Here is a 19,383-nt window from a genome sequence, read left to right as displayed (position 1 = left end):
AGACACAAAAGGGTGTATTCTCTAGAAAACGCCATTTGAAGTATTCTCATGGACCCCATGAGACCATATACTGAGACATTTCAAACAAGCTTGTGAAGGAGGATTAAAACACCCAACGAAATAAAAGAAAAATCCTGTTTGAATTGTGTTTAACTTTCATGATTCACAGCCAAAATTTGTAAAAGTTCACTAGCTCCAAATACTTATTTCTCACCTTCTGAACCTGCTGTGTTCACAAGTTTTGTAAACGTGGTAATCAATCCCAAAATCAAAAACAGAAAGAATACATATTAAAACCTCTAGTCAGTCATCATAAGTGTAGAGGAATAATCGTCATTTGAGATGGCTTGGTAGTCTACTGCAGCAGGCAGAATATAAGATGGATTCTGTTACAAACCACTGCATAAAGTCTTCTCTAAAAGAAGATTTAGACAACAGAGAGAAAAAAATGCAAATGCATAATAAGCTGGGGCGTAAATTTCGTCATATAAATAATAAACATACAATTTCTCAAGAGCAATTTTTGAAGGTGACAAATAATACAGCTAAAATTGTACTTGTAATGATATGTATACACAGAGGAAAGCTTATACTACTATTAGTGTAGCAGGGAGACCAGACCGTGTCAAATTAGATAACTTCTAGCTGTTGTGGTCGCGCCGCGCCAGCGCTCGTGTCCATTGTAGACATTACTATCCGTCAGTGTTGCCAAGTCCGCGGGTTTCCTGCGGAATTGGGCTACTTTATCACGGTTGCCGCGGGTTGTTTTTCGTGTCTGCGGGTTGAAGCAACCCCAATAATGTGATATTTAGCCCCTGGAATGCTAATTTTACCAGGGGACCCCTCGAAATGCAGTTAGTTTGGGCTAGTTTTGAGTAGCAAGCAATTGGGCGAGTTTTGTTGTGTGAAAAACCTGGCAACCCTGTCTGTCAAGCAGGTAACGTTATTATTGCTAACATTGCAGACTTATAAAAAATACATTGGCATAATCTGTATTAGAGAGAAAATAATAACTTCATCCGATGTTTAAGTGAATAAAATAGCCTTGACAGCCTTACTTACTAGAGTACCACAACTATTGGCTTTGTTCTCTCTCACCGGACTGGTGTGTGTGTAGGACAGGTGATGTAAAAGAGGAAAGCAGGCATTTGGACCAAAGCACTGTGAGGCAAGGGAGGGGAAGACTCAAAATGTTTCTAAACTTAAAACGCATTTTTGTCCCGTTTGCATTGCTTTACTACTTACACAATTGTTTAAAGTATAAAGCATTGTTATTTACAATACACAGTGGTTTTTAAATCATATTTTTAGGGGGGACAACCCTCAGATGGGGGGGGTCCTGTCCCGAATCCTGTCCAGAATCTGTTAAAATTGTGGTTCTTTGTCCATGAGACGATTGCTGGCTTTACTCAAGGATATCTCTGTAATCTGTGTGATTTAGAAAAACAAAATAAGGGACATGATTTCAAGAGTTGGCTGTGCAGATACAGAAACATATCAGATTGAAATTTAAATGGACAGACCGTTTTAAATTGACTACAAACTGACAAATGCTCTGTCTATATAGAGTCTTACGAATATTCAATTCCATCCATTTTGAGGAAAAAGATCACTAAAAGAGAGCTCGGCAGCCAGTGAGGATAGAAAGAGCAGAGAAAAGAAAAAAAAAGAGACTGAGAGAACGGCCCCTTTCATTCCTCAAATACTGAGAATCACCCGAATCTTTAAATCTGCGCCTCTTAAGAGTGGACGTCAGGTCATGAAAACCACAAAGACAATGAAAAAAATGATGAGGATTAGGAACATCTTGATGAGCAGCCAGCGGTTGCTGGACACAGACTGGAAATATTTGAGTATCTCTGTGTGCGCGAGATCCACGTTCAGCTGAGTGTCCTCGACATTAGCATCAATTCTGTCAGGGAAGAAAGAAGTTCAACGGAAAGAATTATTGTTTGTTCATACATAGAGTAAATAACACTACCCTTTAAAAGTTTGGGGTCAGGTAGATTTTTTTCAGTCTTATGCCTCTTATGCTCACCAAGGCTGCATTTATAAAATCAGTAATATTGTGAAATACAATTTAAAATATTAAAATGTTTCGTTTTTAAAAATATTTTACAATGTAACCTAATTATTTTATGGTAAAGCTGAATTTTCAGCATCATAACTCCAGTCTTCAGTGTCACATGATCCTTCAGAAATCATTCTAATATGCTGATTTGATGCTCAAGAAATGTTTCTTTTATTATCAATGTTGAGAAAAGCTTTGCTGCTGAATATTTTTGTGGAAACGGTTACATTAAACAGAAAGTTAAAACGTTCAAACAGTATTTATTTGAAATAGAAATCTTTTTATTATAAATTATACTACATTATAAATGTAATTTCTTTTGACTGGTAGTGTATGTCTCAAGATGTTAAAGTGGAGTCAAGATGCTGGCCTATTCAAAACAACCTAAATCATTATTCTGCCAAAACAATTTAGAAAACTATTTTTTATGACACTGGTACCACTTACTACTGAAGAAACTGCTGGGTAACTGTTATGCGGCAGTAAAAGTGGTGATTACATTGGCAGAGAGCTTTTCATTATGGTCATACACAGTGATGACCAAACCACAAATGAAAGCAAATGGGAAAAAACACACTTGTTTATTGATTAGACACTGAAACTGAAATAGAAAAAAATAAAGACTGGTGCTTGAATCTGACCTACATTTCTAGGTACATTTCTAAGTCATATTTATTTACTAGTATTTATTATTTATTACTATTTTGAATTAGCATTTTTTCTTATATTTTCAGATTTCATTTGAATTTGTGTTTAAGTTTTAGTAATTCCATTATATGCTTTGTAATTTTTATTAGTTTTATTTCAGTTTTACTTACAGTAATTTCAACTTAAACGAAAATTAACTAGGGATAGTTCACCCAAAAATGAAAATTCTGTAATTACTCACCCTCATGTCGTTTCAAACCCGTAAGACCTCCGTTCATCTTTGGGACACAAATTTAGCTATTTTTGATGAATTCAGAGTTCTCTGACCCTCCCATAGACAGCAATGTAATTAACACGATCAACGTCCAGAAACGTAGCAAGGAGATCGGTAAAATAATCCATGTGACATCAGGAGTTCAACCGTAATTTTACGACGCTACGAGAATACTTTTTGTATGCAAAGAAAATTCAACAATTCGTCTCTTCCATACTAACCCTAAACCTACCCTAACAGTCCACTCTGAGAGTTAGTAGACATGTAGTTGCAAATTAATGAGAATTAGTTGACATGTAGTTACAAAGTTACTTATAGTTAATAGAATGTCTAAAGTGGACTATCGAAATAAAGTGTAACCCGTATTTTATTTTAGTTTTATTTAAATTATCTAAAATGACTTTTAATAGTTTTGGTAAACAATAACAACAGAAATTTAGGTGAAAATGTCAGAAAATCTATCTAAATGGACATAGAATACCTCCTCATGATGAAGAATCTCTCAAGGAAGATCCTTCCTCACCTTTGTACAGTCTCTTCCTGTTCTTTCACCATATGAGCCAGCTGCTGAAATATGGATCCGAGCTCCACAATGGTGGACTCTATATTCTGCATAGTGTCAGCACGGTTCTGAATGTATGAATCCTAAACAAACACATGACAACAGAGATTCAAACTGACTTAAATCAGTTGCTGTACATTCTAAAACAACCGATGAACAAACAATACCCGTTCGCTGATTAACTGCATCTGCTGACTGGAGCTGAGGTCCATATCTATAGATATATCCGTCTTCTTGGAGTCGTCCTGCATAAGCACCGAATTGTCTGTTGAAAGAGGACCAAAAGTGAAGAATAACTACATGAATGTGGACAACGTCTGCTTTTTTCACAAGTAGAGATGCTCTTACTGAAGTTGTTTGCGTGGAAAGAGGAGGACGAGGCAGGAGTCTGAGAAAATTGCTCTTGCCTGCTTCTCTGCTGCTTTAGGTTCTAAACAGAGAGAAAACATGATTCAAATATTGAAAAACTGATCAGAAACGTAGCATGATGGTACGTGGTCGAACATTTAAAAAGTAAATCAAATACCTCTGTTCTGACTTCCAGGACTGACTTGAAGTCACTCGACATCGATGCCAGTCTGGACTACAAACAGAAAACAGGCTTTAATTTCAAGTGGAAGCCCACTAGACATCTTTACTTTGTGATTGAGCAGTAAGGCCAGAGGTTAATACCTGTAAAGAGACAACAATGGTGTTGGAATGCGTCTGAAGATGTCTGCCATTCTGTCCACTCCATGATCGAACGAGTTCCTGCAGGCCAGCTATCTGCTTATTTAGACTGTTAATGTCCTGAATGAACAGATTACAGTATGAAATGGACAGACAGAATAATGTGTCCTTGGCGAAGGGAAAGTAACAATCACCCTAACCTGTTTCACAATGTAAGTGAGTTCATCAATTTCAGCTGCTTTGTCATCAAAAAGGGACTTTCTTTTGGCAACTGCATGTAAAAACAGATTGAGTTACACGTTAAAACAGTACACAGTGGCACATGTGTGAGAAGAGATACTTACAGATTGTGAGCTTCTCCAACTTGGCAAAAGTGTTGCTGAGGTCTCTTCCAATTCGCCTGTTAATGAGATGCGGTCAATATCTGTCATAAGGCCAAGTCGATGAAATAACACAGACCATTAAAGCTTAAGTAGGTCTGAATAAATTATAGGTCAAATGCAGTGTCTCGGTGCCAATACTAAACACAGTTGCAGGAAAAAGTCTGTAAACCCTCTGAATTTTCCAGGAAATTGGTCATTTGATCTGATCTTCAACAATAAACAAACAATAGACTGAAGTATGTGAAGCTTCAAAAGCTAACAGCAGTCAGGAGTCAGCTAACCTGGAGTGCAGTCAGACACTAAAAATCATTCACAATTTTGGAGTTTGACATTTGGGTCAATCACATGATGCTCCTTTGTTTATTTTTATTCAGACCTATTAATGTACTGATAAAAAAAATACAATAAAAATGTAAGTCATACTTAGGAAACTTTTTAATAAAGTAAAAAATGTCAGTGTGATACCACTGTTGTGATAGCATAATGAAAATTAATTCTTGAAAAAGAAAAGCCTGAAGCACTAACAATCAAAAGTTTTTTTAAAGGTGACATATCATGAAAATCTGACTTTTCCAGGTTTTAAGTGCTATAATCAGGTCCCTGGTGCATCTACCAACCAAGGAAACGTGAAAAAGATGAACCCAGTGAGTTTGTTTTGGGAAGCCTTTTTCTGCAAGCCTCTGAGAAAACGAGTGCGTCTGATTTCGCTCCCTTGGTGACGTGGCAAAGGGATCTATAAAGGGATTATAATATTACCGCCACTTAATCTGTAAATTTGCACCCACGGCGCCGTCATTTTGATTTGGCAAGCGACAACGGTATTAGCTCTAATGCCATGGCGAAAGTTCACGCAAAACATACTAACTGTTCTGCCTTTGGCTGCACAGAACACTATTCAGAGTCCCAGCCTCAGAGGAGACAACAGAGCAGTGGATTTTTTTATTTATTTAATGTATATTGCTGCTGCCACACAGATCTAAAATAAACATGCAATTTATTTCCCAGCTGTTTACCTTCACAGACATAACCGACTGTTTTTGTAACTCGTGTGTGCTTTTAACGTAAACTTGTGTGTGAATGAGAACTTAGTTTAGTACTCACATGCTGTGACAGCCGCTTTCTGTCCGTGTGCTTCGGATGTGTGCGCTCAGAAAACCGTATATCAGAAGTTTAAACTCATATGGTTTAAAACGCATGATTTCAGCGCGATAAACATGATAATCAGAACCAAAACAGATGTTTTTGAGCAGGTACGAGCTGTAATGACACAGCTCTATTTTGGAAAAGGGGGCGGGGAGCAGCAGCTCATTTGCATTTAAAGAGACAGGCACGAAAAACAGCGTGTTTCTGCTTCCACTCAAAATAGGCATTTTCAAAAGGATATAATAAAAGATCTGTGGGGTATTTTGAGCTGAAATTTCACAGACACATTCTGGGGACACCAGAAACTTACAGTATATTACATATTGTAAAAAGGGGCATAATGTGTCTCCTTTAATGTTTTTGAAAGATGTCTCTTATTCTCACCAAGCTGCATTTATCTAATTTAAAATGCAGTAAAAACAGGAATACTGTGAAATATTTTTTACAATTTATTACCTGTTATCTATTTTAATATATTTTAAAATTTATTCCTGTGATGAAAGCTGAATTTTCAGCAGTCATTACTCCAGTCTTCAGTGTCACATGATCCTTCAGAAATCATTCTAATATGCTGATTTGGTGCTCAAGAAACGTTCCTTAATATCATTAATGTTAAAAACTGTTGTGTTGCTTAATATTTTTGCAGAAAATGTGATACATTTGTTTTACGATTCTTTCATTATTCAAAACAACAGCATCCATCTAAAATATAAATCTTTTGTAACATTTAAATGTCTTTACTGTCAATTTCCTTGCTATTTTAAAATGATTAATTTCTTTAAAAAATAATATTGACCCAAACATTTTGAACAGTGGTCTATATATGGTCTATATATTTAACAAAATTGCCAGAGTAAAAACAATGTCATTTAAGAATGAATAATTCATGATATCTGTAATTTATAATCATTGTTTTATTTTAAAAATGCTTAAAATGGTTTAGACATGTATTTAGAGTGTAATTAAAATGTTATTACTTGTTACTTAATTACACAATATGACATTTCTTGAGTGAATAAACTTTCTTTCTCGGTTTTGTTTAAATTCTTGCTTTGCAAATATACATATTCATTATTATTATGCATTTTTCTCATCATTTGTTTTCTTTTTATTTTGCAGCGAGCATACATAATTGTATTTTGTAACACACTCTGAGAGTAGGAAATACTTTTGTTTGATTTCATCTTGATAAGTCTGTTAACATATCAAACCAAATGTTGATTTATTGTTTTTACCTCTCTCTTGTTAAAAAGCACCAATGATAAAAAAAAAAAAAAGAGTACATTTCTAAAGAAAACAGGTTTACTTTTCTTTTTATAGGCATTCACAAAAAGCAATGCCTGATGTGAACCATGCCTGGAACAAAAGAGATCTCACAGCACCTAAGATTAAGAATTGCTGACTTGCATGAAGCTGGAAAGCCACCTTAAACCTAACGGAGACACTTCAACATGACCTTAAGAGAGCAACCAAACCAAACACTCCAAGAATATTGTAGAACTTAAACAGTAACATTTAGAGGAGCGGTGTAAAATTCCTCTGGTTCATCGAGGTCTGAACCGCAATAAACACTGGGTTCATTGAGGTTTAGTGATCCAAGCATTATCAAAAACAAGCATTCACATATTATTTCCACCATGCACTGGGAATATGTACACAGTGTGTAAATAAAACCAAATTATATTCACATATCAGTATGTGTGTGCTTTTAATTTAAGCAGAATATGCATGGGTATTGCTGTTACTTATTTGAAGATCAGATCAAATCAAAATGTTCAGAAATCCAGGTAAATCACATTCTTTCCCCCTTGAACTTTATATGAGCGATTGAGAGTTGAACTCACTTAGCCAAGAGTGTGAATTCACTCCGCTGTCTGACTGCACTGTTGACAACTCTGACAGGTTGTGCTCCATTCTGGAAAAAAACAAGAGAAAAACTTCAACACAAACTCCACTAAGGAGACTGACTATATTATTAAACCTATTAGCCACTCGCAGGTTACTGGACAAAATGCATCAATAGTTATGGCACCTGTCTCCCCTGCAGGGACTTGCACGCCGACTGAAACTCGCTGGTACGGTCTCGGCAGGACATGCTGAATGTGTCTAGGACAGGGGCGATGGGTGCTGGGACAGCCAGGGGGGTTTCCAGCTGCTGGACCAGCTGGGACTGGGTCTGAGACGGCCCAGCGTACACCCCGTCCTGGCTGCTTCTAGGACCGTGACGCCGCCGTGCATTCATGGATGCACCAACTCATCACCTTATAAAGAGAGATCAAAGTGAAAGTGTTAACAGTAAAATTCCCTTACAATTTTACTTTCATTATTTAGCATAAAGTAAAAACAGGACTCGGATGAAGATGCATGTAGCTGTGTCTCACAACTTAAATAGTGTCTAGACTGGGAATGTACCTATGATATTCAAAATATGCTGAATTACATATTTATTTATTGTATTATTATTATTTTTTGTATCAATTTTGAAAACAGTTGTGCTGCAGCTTAATATTTGTGTAGAAACTGTATAATTTTAGGATTCTTTGATGAATAGAAAGTTCAACATAACAGCTTTTACTCGAAATCTTTTGTAACATTATAAATGTCTTTCCTGATCAATTTAGTTTAGACAGCAGCTGTTTTGAAGAGAATATATATAGAAACTTATGCTCCTCTGCGCAAAGTCACTTTTAAACACAAAAAAATCCAGCAGTGTGGTAGTATGTGTTCTGCGTATCTCATTATTTTGCAATGATTTTTATACTCTTTTCATGAAATCCAGCTCTTGTTAACTGCTAAGCTCAGTGTGTAGCTGAATATATGATCCTAATTTTTCATCGGTCAAACAATGAGAAGCGCCACACGCGTCTGATTAAATTAACAGCGTTAATTTGTGAAGTGAAGAGGAGATGGCAACATGTGAGCTGAAAGATACAAAGATTCATTTCTCACCACTCTGCCTCTCTGATGGTTGAACTGTGTGCAGGTTGTGAATTATATCCGGGTCTTAACACAAACATTGACGTCACTGCCACGTATTCTTAAAGGCGATTCGCTTATTATCTTCAACACAAGGTGGCGCTGTAAAACTATGTTTGATGTAGTGAGTTGAAGACAACACAGATGAGTGAAATAAATGTAAATATACTAAATGTAAACCCCACTTTAACATCTTCAGACAATAACTGAAGTTGTATTTAAATACAATTTCAACGTCTGTTAACAAGAAAGCTCTAAAACATCTAGAATTTGTGCCATGTTTAAGATTTTTCCCTAATATACTTGTATTTCTATTTGTGTGCCTTTTCTTTTTTTTCTTACAAATCACAGAATGTTTCAGTAACTGTCCCCTTTTAAGTCGCTTTGGATAAATGCGTCTGCTAAATGCATAAGTGTGTCAGAATATCATAATACATTTTATTTTTAGTCTGTGCCTGTTTATGCTTTTGCAATATTGTATGAATGAATTAAAGAATAAATAAACACTACTTTCTCTAATTCTTTAAAAAAAAAAAAAAAAACACAGATGAGTGAAAATGACTGAAACATTGTATAGATACTGATATCATTATTTTCATCAAAGTTTTATTATGTTAAATTAGTCAAACACATGACTGAATTAAAATAGTTTATTAATAAGAAAGCAATCAAAACAGGCACCAGAATATGCACCATGTTTGACATTCTTTCTGAATGTGTTTTCATGTGTAGCATTTCCTTTCTTCTTTTCTTCTCTGTTATTTTTGTTTAATTTTATAATCTCTTAATAATTAATAATGTAATTGCTTACTTTGACTTGAAGCAATGTAGGAATGTTTGTCTGTTCTTATTTCGTCTTGTATGTAGAATATGCATAAAAAACAACTGAGTGAAAGAAAGAAGTTTTTGAGAGTAACTAAAAGAGAAAAAAAGTCTTTGTACTTAAGGGAACAGCACTTTTTTTTTTTAGATAAAAGCAGTGTTTTACACAACCTTAAATATAAAAGTAATGTTGTTATTATTATATTTAATATATTAATAATGTTAGTAATAGGAAATCATTTAAATAACTGTTAAATAAGCAGATTACAATTTCTGCGGCATGGATGAGCTGTTTCAAAAAGTATCATAGTTGGCTTCTGTGCCTGCAAGAAGAAGGAAAATAATAATAATAATAATTATTATTATTATTTAAACACCACGAGAAGTTAACTTGTAAATAACACAAATCATACAGATATATGATTTACAGAATATCTATGAAATTATAAAGCAATCATTGCTTTTAATGTTAAGTCATACACCTGAACATTACCTGCACTGACACTGGCTGTGTTCAACAAACGGCAGCTCAATAATCTCTTCAACAGTATCCCCATGCACATTCTTGGCAAACTGCTTCAACTGTAATTTTGTTTGGGAAAAAAATGATAAAATAACTAACAAATGAGAGCAGGAACAACACGTGTTATGATGAACTGTCTGAATCCATTACATTGCCTTACCTGCATGACAGTGGTGTGTGTGCTGACACTCACACACAGCGTCGCCTCATCAGAGCAGCAGCCTCCACAGCGCTGCAGAGGCACGCATGAGGGAAGAACACGTCTGAGCATCGCCTCAGGGAACTCGCGCTCAACTTCAACTAAAGTTTCACGGGGCTTGCAAAGGGAGCTGACATAGATATTCCCTGCTAAAATAATTAATTAAAATATAAAAAATAATAATACGAATGAGAACACACTATGACAAAGACACATAATATCTGAGTTGAGTTCATTGTTGAAAACAATAAAATGATATGGTCTAATCAACTTGATTCCTATGAATAGTTATAAACAGACCAATGACAGAGACAGAGAGCGAGAGGGAATACCTTGAACAGATTCATGACCGATATTTTGAGGATGCTGTGGGTTTAAAGATACAACAAGGTTTGGTTAATTTCGATATTTATTTATTATAGGGTGACCATATTTTAGTTTTTCAAAAAAGAGGACAGTAGGGGGCGGGGTTCATGGGCGGAGCTTTGCCTAACAGTATAAGTAGCAAGTTTTTTTTTGTTGCTTATTTTGTTTTTATAATCAATAAAAAGAAAACAAATAGAAAGAATAGAAAAAGAATAGTGAATGCTGCAACCAACAAGATCCCGGCCGGACGCATCAAAAAGAGGACATGTCCGGGGAAAGGACGTATGGTCACCCTATTTATTAGGTTCCAACTGGTTTTCTACGGCATTCCGTTTCAGAATTACCGACAGGTGTCACCATGTATGGCATAATCTGCACATAAACATTTTGTTTTTGTCTTAATAGCATGTATTGGCCATAAAAATAGACAGACCGAAACTTGTGCTACAAATTAAATTAGGCGTGTCTACATCTCTCCTGCCTCTTGTTATAATTACACTAACAGATATTATGAGCCTAAGCACGTACACCATCATCCTAGGTCAAAACCAAAAACACATACGCTGTGTTTACAACACCTACACGAAACTGCAGAAAAGAGTTACACACGCTGACTATAAATAACTGAACAATTTCATGCATTTTTAAAAATCACGACATTTATTAATACCGATTTACTACCACTTAATTAGTATACTAGTGAAAAAAAACTAGGCTTACAGAGAAAACATTTAGTAAATTATAATTTACAGGCAATGCAACAGCACAAACTGAAATGAATACATAATTAGGTTCCTATAATAAACGTCTGATTTTCAGCTAAAAAAAGGTTAAATTATACCTGAACGTTCATCCCAAATGTCTTGTGGCACAGGACGAGACATAGCACACAGAGAAAAACTCGCATTATACTAGAACAACTGCTGCCTCACGAGACAAACGTTAGACTGATGATAATTCAGATTACTGCGTTCATTTGAATCCTATTTTCCGATGGAACTATTACTCACCATATCCTCAAGACTGAGATTGCAAAATATATTCTGAGAAATTTGGTAACCTTTTTACTTAAAAACGTGTAACATGATAACACCTCAATTCATAATTGTTTCTCATAACTCATAAAAAACAACAGGATGTGCGGCTTTAAAGTGACATGCAACATATTTGTGAACTAAAATATCTAACTTTATACATATTAACCATTTTGTAACCATTTGAAATATAGTTTTCAAAATAAAATGAAAAAGCATTCACACAAACATTCACTTAAAACCATAATTAGTTTTGCACTTTATTCTTCGGGAAAAACAGCAGCAAATGAGTTTGTGCACTAGGTGGAATGCAATGTATATGAGTATGTATAACTATCATTCATAGATTCAAGATCTGTGTCTGAGTGCACTCATCGCTGACTATTAACAACGCCTCTTTTTTTTTTTTCCAATATCACAAACACTGAAGGTCCCTTTTGGTATTTCAAACCACGTCAAACCGGTCTTAAGAGTATACACAAACTCTGAATTAAAACGACAAGATTTAGCGCTCGCCCCCTCACACTGGATTACATAAAAAATAAACAGCACATACCAATCTTAAAAATCAGTTTGGTTTTATCCACCTATTAGCAATGAAAAAGGAAAATTTAAATGCTAGAGTACAAAGTTTGATTTTAAGAAAAACTGTAAAATGACACCCCTCAATCTGAAGCTCTGTAATTACTCGGACTTCAGACAACTACTAGTGATTGACAGAGGTATGTTCTGAGGAGTTCTGGGATGTGCTTTGGAAGAAATAGGTACGAGTCAAGAATTACGAACGCAGGAAAGCGAGTCTGGTGCTCAAACCAGACCTGTATACACAATGCTGGTGTTCACTTTGAGTGGGACATTCAGTGGATTCTAAACCCACAGTTAGTCTTAATCTCAGCGCTGATGCATAAAAGAAAGTTCTGGTCCTCAAACAGTCGTGATGATGGATGTCCTGGCAGACCATCAAATGAAGTTCAGCCGTTCCCCTCGTCAGAACAGCTTTATCATGCTTTCTCTTGACTTGCCAACTCCCACCCACTTCACTGAAAAGAGAATTTTTTTTCTTATGACCATTTTGACATTTCTAAGCACGTCAGTGGGTTATGTTATTTCATATGAAAGTGATTTCCACAGTATGTGTATTTTTACCTGGCACCTGCAGGAAATTCTCGATAAAACGAATGTAAGCTTGTGCCTGTGAAGGCAGCTCATCAAAAGTGCGGACCGCCTCAGTGCTACAACACCAGCCAGGGAACGTCTCATAAGTCACTTGAACCTTTGTGAGGACGTCCATGTTTGCTGAAAAATACAATGATAATTCTTAATTATCAGAAAAGGTCTATGCTAATACGTGTTATAATATTATCAGAATACTTGTGTGTGAATATCACTGTAATGTGTGAGAAATCTGTAACATGTATATTAGGGTAGACACGATTAACCGGTAGAGATTTTGGACTATCGTCTTTTATCGCGTTTACGCATTTGCGTCACTTTGCTTTGCGCCGTGGTCACGAAAATGTATCGTTTGCACACATTTTTAAGCATTGCGGTTTCAAAACAAGTGATTTTAAGCCGCTGAAATGTAAACAACAGCTTTATATGCACGCACTGTCTGCGAGACTGTTTCTGAGCGCGGTCTGAGCGGTGCGCGCACGTGAATCTGCTGCTCATAGAGCACATGAGTATTTTTCTTGCTTTATTGGCTTTGAAAGGTTAAATACACATACTTATATGTATCAAAATACCCGTCTTTGCAAGTATCCTCATAAAAACAGCCATTTAGGTCTTAATTAAAAGTAAACAGAAAATCTCTCACTGCTCTTGACTAAATCACATTTGAAGCTTTCATAATAAGAAATTTAATTTACACAGTGAAAACTATGCAGTGTTTTTGAATAAGTTATACAATGTATGTAGCATTAATTATTTACTTATTGTAGTTTTTTGTCCTACTGCTTATAATTTGTTGTTTTTTGTATTTTTGTAGGCTTGTAGTAGTTCTTCTGTGATACTGACTTGATATCATAAAAATGTATTAAAAGCAAAAATAACAATATTTTGATAAATATCGTTATTGTGATGTAAAATTACTCATCGTGATATAAGATTTTGGTCATATCACCCACACCTAATGTATATGTGACCCTGGACCACAAAACCAGTCTTAAGTCGCTGGGGTATATTTGTAGCAATAGCCCAAAATACATTGTATGGGTCAAAATTATCGATTTTTCTTTAATGCCAAAAATCATTAGGATATTAAGTAAAAATCATGTTCCATGAAGATATTTTGTAAATTTCCTACTGTAAATATATTAAAACTTAATTTTTGATTAGTAATATGCATTGCTAAGAATTTCATTTGGACAACTTTAAAGGCAATTTTCTCAATATTTAGATTTTTTTTGCACCCTCAGATTCCAGATTTTCAAATAGTTGTATCTCGGCCAAATATTGTCCTATCCTAACAAACCATACATCAATGGAAAGCTTATTTATTCAGCTTTCTATAAATGTATAAATCTCAATTTAAAAAAAATTACCCTTATGACTGGTTTTGTGGTCCAGGGTCACATATAGTCAACTTACCAGGAAAACTGGGAAGAGGCTTTCCATCAACTGTGTAGGCTATGCCAATCTTTATTTCTGGCAATGTGTCAAGAATGTCCAACTTGGTCAGAGCAATGCTGAGAGAAACAGAAGGAAAAGTAGTGTTAAATTAACTAAACAAAGCTTGCTAAACTGTTTAACCTGTGCCACAGCTACAAAAACCTTAACAACAACTGTTTTCAGCACTGATATTAAGAAGTGTTATTGAGCACCAAATTGGCATATTAGTATGATTTGCCATTACAAGGATAAATTATGCTGAAATAAATTCAAATACAAAATCATTATGTTAAATTGTAATATTTTACAATATTGCTTTTCTATTGAATTTGTCAAATGATAAAGCGGGCGCGTTTAGCATGAGAACTTTTTGAGTGGTAGTGTAGCTAAAACACAACTCACGCTGAAAAACCATTAACCATGTGGGCATAGCGAACCAAAACCAGGTCCAGCCATCCACAGCGACGCCGCCTGCCTGTTGTGACGCCAAATTCCCTCCCTCTGCTCTGAAGCAGATCACCAGTATCCTAGAACACATCAAGAAAAACATTAACAATTTTCAAATATAATACACGAGAGGGAATGTCGTGAGTTTTACCTTCTGACTCGCTCTTTACAACACACTGACAAACACTCACATTATCTTGCTCAGTAGGGAATGCCCCCACTCCCACCCTGGTGGTGTAGGCCTTCACCACTCCATACACACGGCCAACATGAGACGGCGGGACTCCAAGACCTGTGCAAACACCTCCGACAGTACAGTTTGATGAGGTCACAAAGGGGTAGGTTCCTGAAAGAGATGGAAACATTAGACATTTGTATCATTCACACTGTCACACTCCAGTGGATCTCCCATTTTATGCAGGATTGCCATTCATACCGAAATCGATATCCAGTAAGGCAGCGTTGGCTCCTTCCACCAGAATCTTCTTGCTTGGTCCATTGAGGGCTTTGTGCATGAAATAAACCCCATCAGTTACTAGAGGCCGCAACCTCTCAGCATAACCCTGTGGGTGAAGTGGAGAAAATATTACTTGGCAGGTTCATGAATGAGAAGTTTCACTAATCATATTGAAAGATGCCAAGATGCTAATCACCTTCAGTTGCTCAAGCTCAGCATCAATATCAATATTAAGGTTAGGATATGTGGTCTGAAAGTGACCAGCCAGCACCCGAAACCTGTGGAGAGATATTAACGTGTATTTCTCTTTCGGCCATGAGGGTCAATCTGATCATTTAGGCACTGATTTGTAGCCTACACTAATAATATGTAATTGCCATACAATTATAATGTGATTTAAATTAAATAATGTTACAATATCAAGATAATCAATTAGCATTGCATAAACCTGCAGTTCTAAGACAAAGGTAGTCTGAAAGAAGCAAATATGCTCATTTTTATGGACAGTTTTCAGAAAAATGTAAAAGAAATACATTAAGACTTGTTCACACCGGGACGAATATCGCGCGCGATTATCGCCGACGTTTAATGCCTCGTGACTAAACAAAGGGCGCCAATGCGAGTGTGCACACCGACGCGCAAAAGCGTCACTTTTTAAAAAACGTCTCGGGGTCGTTTTTTTTGTTTGACGCGCCGCAGAAAGGTATTTTAATAGTGTAAATTATGTGAAAAATAATGCGTTTTTCGAACCACCAAGCATGAGAGCATGTTCTAGTACACCCCCAAAACAAAATCAAGACTTTGTAAAAGAGCATAATAGGACCCCTTTAAAAACTGGCCGACCAATGAGATTTTTGTTGTTTTGTTCTTTTGTTCACGTGCCTGGAGCTGCTGAAGTTACAGTAAAACACGACTTGGTGGCGCTCAAGCACAAAACGGTCTTGCCGAGCACACACTGATACCTAACGACGAAGAGGAAGTAAGTAGTTGTAGTAAGATGCATCGAGGCAAGATGAATGTAGAGCTGCTGGTCTCATTGGTGTCTGAACACAAAGGGCTTTATGACAAACGCAACAGCAACTACAAAAATCTCGATAAGAGGGAGTTATGGAGAGGAATTGCAGATCAAATAAGATTCGATGTGTACCGGGGTATTTCTGTTTTTCATTAAGCGCCATCTAATGTCAGGGAGTGAATTTGCACGTTCACTCGGCTCATCGCCAGAGAAAAACGCTTAGGTATGAACACAAAAGATGCGTCGAAAAACGTCGACAATAAGCATGAGCGATAATCGTCCCGGTGTGTACAAGGCTTTATACTGACTTTTCCTCAAAGACTGAAAAGTCTGAGACCAGATCACACACTCTCAGTCCATTACGTGCTGCTTTGGAAGAATATGCAGGTCCAATGCCCTTCTTAGTGGTGCCCAAACTGTAACACAAAGGAGGGTGAACTCAATATTAATCTGGCAGAAAATTATCTACAAATTAATCTTTTATAAATTAGCTTTTATAAGTGCAAAAAATGAAAACTCACTTCTTCCCTGCCTGCTGCTGTCTCAGCTGCTCCTGTATCCCATCAACGGCCTGATGGAAATTGAACACTACACAGAAAAAGAGAAGAGCTCTAATTCCAATGGAATAGATATGGAGTTTCTTGGTGTTTTTAGTTGTCAGAGACAATGCCGCACATAGTTAATGTCATCAGGAATAAACCCAAATTACTCAAGGCCTGATGAAGTCAAAACAGAACCGTACCAATATGTGCCCGGTCAGATATCTTCAGCCGTTCCTCCCATCCTTGAAGTCCTAAATTAAACAAAGCAAAATAACTAATTAAAAGAAAATAAACCCCCCAAATACCTAATCTAACAGAGATGGTGGAGAAAGAAAATAATACAAACTTTCCAGTGATGTCTGTGAGAAAGATATATTCACTCGACAAGCTCGCGCATCTGCGCCGCCGCGCGCTCAATCCACTCAGCGTGCTTTTTTTATCAGCTCGCGCACTTCAGCTATACAGGCGTTAATACTGAATGTTTAACATTATATTCATTGCATACATATACTTCGTAGTAGACACCCTTAACTAATTTCTGCTGTCTGTTGTCGGTGTTTCTTTGTCTGAATATGGCGCTTATCACATGATGTGTGGTATCGGCGTTTGGTATCGGGGCATTTTAACGAGTACAGGAGCTCAGTATCGGGCCCGATACCGATACCAGTATCGGTGCATCCCTAAAAATTACATATATATTACAGTTTTCAAGTATGTGATAGCATGTCACTGAGTTTTACCTACTGACCCTCTGTCCACTTGTTCTATGTAACAAGTGACTTGTTTCTTTGCTCTTCATGTATTTCTTTGTTCTTGCAACAACCACAACTTTTTGTAAGGAACAATGCTCTTTTTTTCATAATTTTCATATTTTCTATTGGTACTGTGTTGCCTTTAAGTAGTTAAGATTTCCAACATTCCTTACATGTTCATTTACTAAAAAAAAGAAAAGCAGCGAGGGATCACCAAGTCTAGATAACTTTTTTTAAACCATGTTGATTTGGCAAAAAATAATTTGCATGTACTTTATAACAACAGCTGTTCTATCCAGATCTTGTCTTTTTCATTTGGGGCAAAAAAGAAAACGCATTGTGATACACATAAAATAATGATACAATTTTTTAACTATAGCCTATATCACAGACCTAATAAATAGGTTTTAAAAAAAGAACACATATTGAGCAAATGATATTACACCGATGATATCACAATGACATAGTGACATCAAGATTATGAATTTTACTCCATGAACAGATAACTTACCATTGCCTTTCTGTGAGTTCTTCTCGGCCTCCTCAAAAAGTCCTGGCAGGTGTATCACAACACCATTTCCTGAGGGACAGAACAATAAAAGATCTCAGCAAACACAACAGCAAGTCAATAGCTCAGCATCTGATCCCAAACAATGAACCGTGATCAACAAGATGAGAAGACTGCCAGTTTGAATGAAAAGTTATAAATACATACTATGAAATGAAAACTAGGAAAAAGGTCAAACAAAACCATACCAATAAATGAAGTGGCCTTTTTGTTGAGAACGCCGCTAGGCAGCAGGTGAAAATCATACTCCACACTGTCCACCACCACTGTGTGTCCCGCGTTATTCCCTCCCTGATAACACACAGTTGTTATAAACATGAGTGCAAGTATCGCGATAAGATAAAAATCCAGACGCAGGAAACGTTACATCACTTCCAAAAAGTGGCGATGGCAAAAAAAAAAAAAGGAAACTTTGTTTTGCGTCACTTGTGAGGTTAGTGATGCGACTTTTGCAAATGATTCCTTCCGCTTTAACCTCATTAAAAGAGTATACTAACTGCAAACCTCACACAGTACAGACATAACGCTTGCGCAAACTCTCATAAACACAAAATGATAAGCGAGATGAGCGCTTGGATACCCACCTGGCATCTGCATACAATGTCGGCGTCCATCGCCAAGAGGTCGACCACTTTCCCCTTCCCCTCATCGCCCCACTGGGCTCCCAACACGACAGTCGCTTTATTCTGGGGCTCCCGCGGGATCCGCAGTGAGTCCACGCTGTCTCTGGAACGCTTGAGCGCGGGTTCACCGTTCAGAGAGGCTGCTTCCCGACCATTAGACATTGTGCTGTCCGCAGCCATGCCGCAAGTGTGAGAAGAACAGCGTGAACGGTGCTACACTGCTCCAAGATGATTGCGCGCGAAAACGGCCATCAAAATAAAAGTCCGCTGGCCAAAAAGAAACAAAAGAGGTGGTGGAGTTTGCAAACACATGGCTGTCAAAACTGCACAAGGAATATGCATGCTTTAAAAATATTAAGTTGGAGGGAGTGAGACTTACTATTGAAATTTAACTCAATTACATTTATTTTCCACAGGTTGGTGATATTGACAGTTTTTGACGCTGATCATATCTCACTTCACACGCGTATTTTGGCGGGTAGATGGTATGGGAATATAAAAGTATTTTTGCGTTTATAACAATTTTTTTCTTTTATTACTAGTAAACATTGTTTGTATTCATATTATTATAGTTAATATTGAAATTCTTTTTTGCTGAGACTTTTTTGGTCAACCATAACAGCTGCCAACCTCATTGCCACCTAGTAAATCTGTATAAATATTTACTTTAATAATAATAATAATAATAATAATAATAAT

General features: G+C 36.6%; 2 protein-coding genes across 3 annotated transcripts; both read right to left on the bottom strand.

Moving 5' to 3' along the window:
- Positions 1–1,288: 1,288 nt before the first annotated feature.
- On the bottom strand, positions 1,289–8,754 carry LOC107756093 (syntaxin-5-like). 2 transcript variants are annotated; one of them, XM_016573068.1, is made up of 12 exons: positions 8,700–8,754; positions 7,783–8,011; positions 7,595–7,665; positions 4,569–4,624; positions 4,425–4,495; positions 4,228–4,344; positions 4,082–4,138; positions 3,904–3,985; positions 3,723–3,820; positions 3,517–3,638; positions 1,717–1,912; positions 1,289–1,428 (listed from the first exon to the last, which is right to left on the bottom strand). In XM_016573068.1, the coding sequence occupies exons 2-11, from the start codon at positions 7,990–7,992 to the stop codon at positions 1,753–1,755; spliced, it is 1,044 nt and encodes a 347-aa protein (XP_016428554.1). In that variant the 5' UTR covers positions 7,993–8,011; positions 8,700–8,754; the 3' UTR covers positions 1,289–1,428; positions 1,717–1,752. The 2 variants fall into 2 exon arrangements, with proteins under 2 accessions (XP_016428554.1, XP_016428553.1); XM_016573067.1 differs by having other exon boundaries at positions 1,289–1,912.
- Positions 8,755–12,080: 3,326 nt separating this feature from the next.
- adssl (adenylosuccinate synthase, like) lies at positions 12,081–18,932 on the bottom strand. The gene is made up of 13 exons (XM_016573172.1): positions 18,646–18,932; positions 18,250–18,352; positions 18,005–18,073; positions 16,942–16,992; positions 16,721–16,787; positions 16,508–16,615; positions 15,381–15,462; positions 15,164–15,290; positions 14,919–15,073; positions 14,683–14,807; positions 14,260–14,357; positions 12,817–12,966; positions 12,081–12,710 (listed from the first exon to the last, which is right to left on the bottom strand). The coding sequence occupies exons 1-13, from the start codon at positions 18,862–18,864 to the stop codon at positions 12,658–12,660; spliced, it is 1,407 nt and encodes a 468-aa protein (XP_016428658.1). The 5' UTR covers positions 18,865–18,932; the 3' UTR covers positions 12,081–12,657.
- Between the last annotated feature and the right edge of the window lie 451 nt (positions 18,933–19,383).

The sequence above is a fragment of the Sinocyclocheilus rhinocerous genome, unplaced genomic scaffold (assembly GCF_001515625.1).
Source record: "Sinocyclocheilus rhinocerous isolate Xijiao unplaced genomic scaffold, SAMN03320098_v1.1 scaffold682, whole genome shotgun sequence".
Lineage (NCBI taxonomy): Eukaryota > Metazoa > Chordata > Actinopteri > Cypriniformes > Cyprinidae > Sinocyclocheilus > Sinocyclocheilus rhinocerous.
The sequence above is the reverse complement of the archived record's forward strand: the minus strand, read 5'-3'. Positions and strand labels throughout refer to the sequence as shown.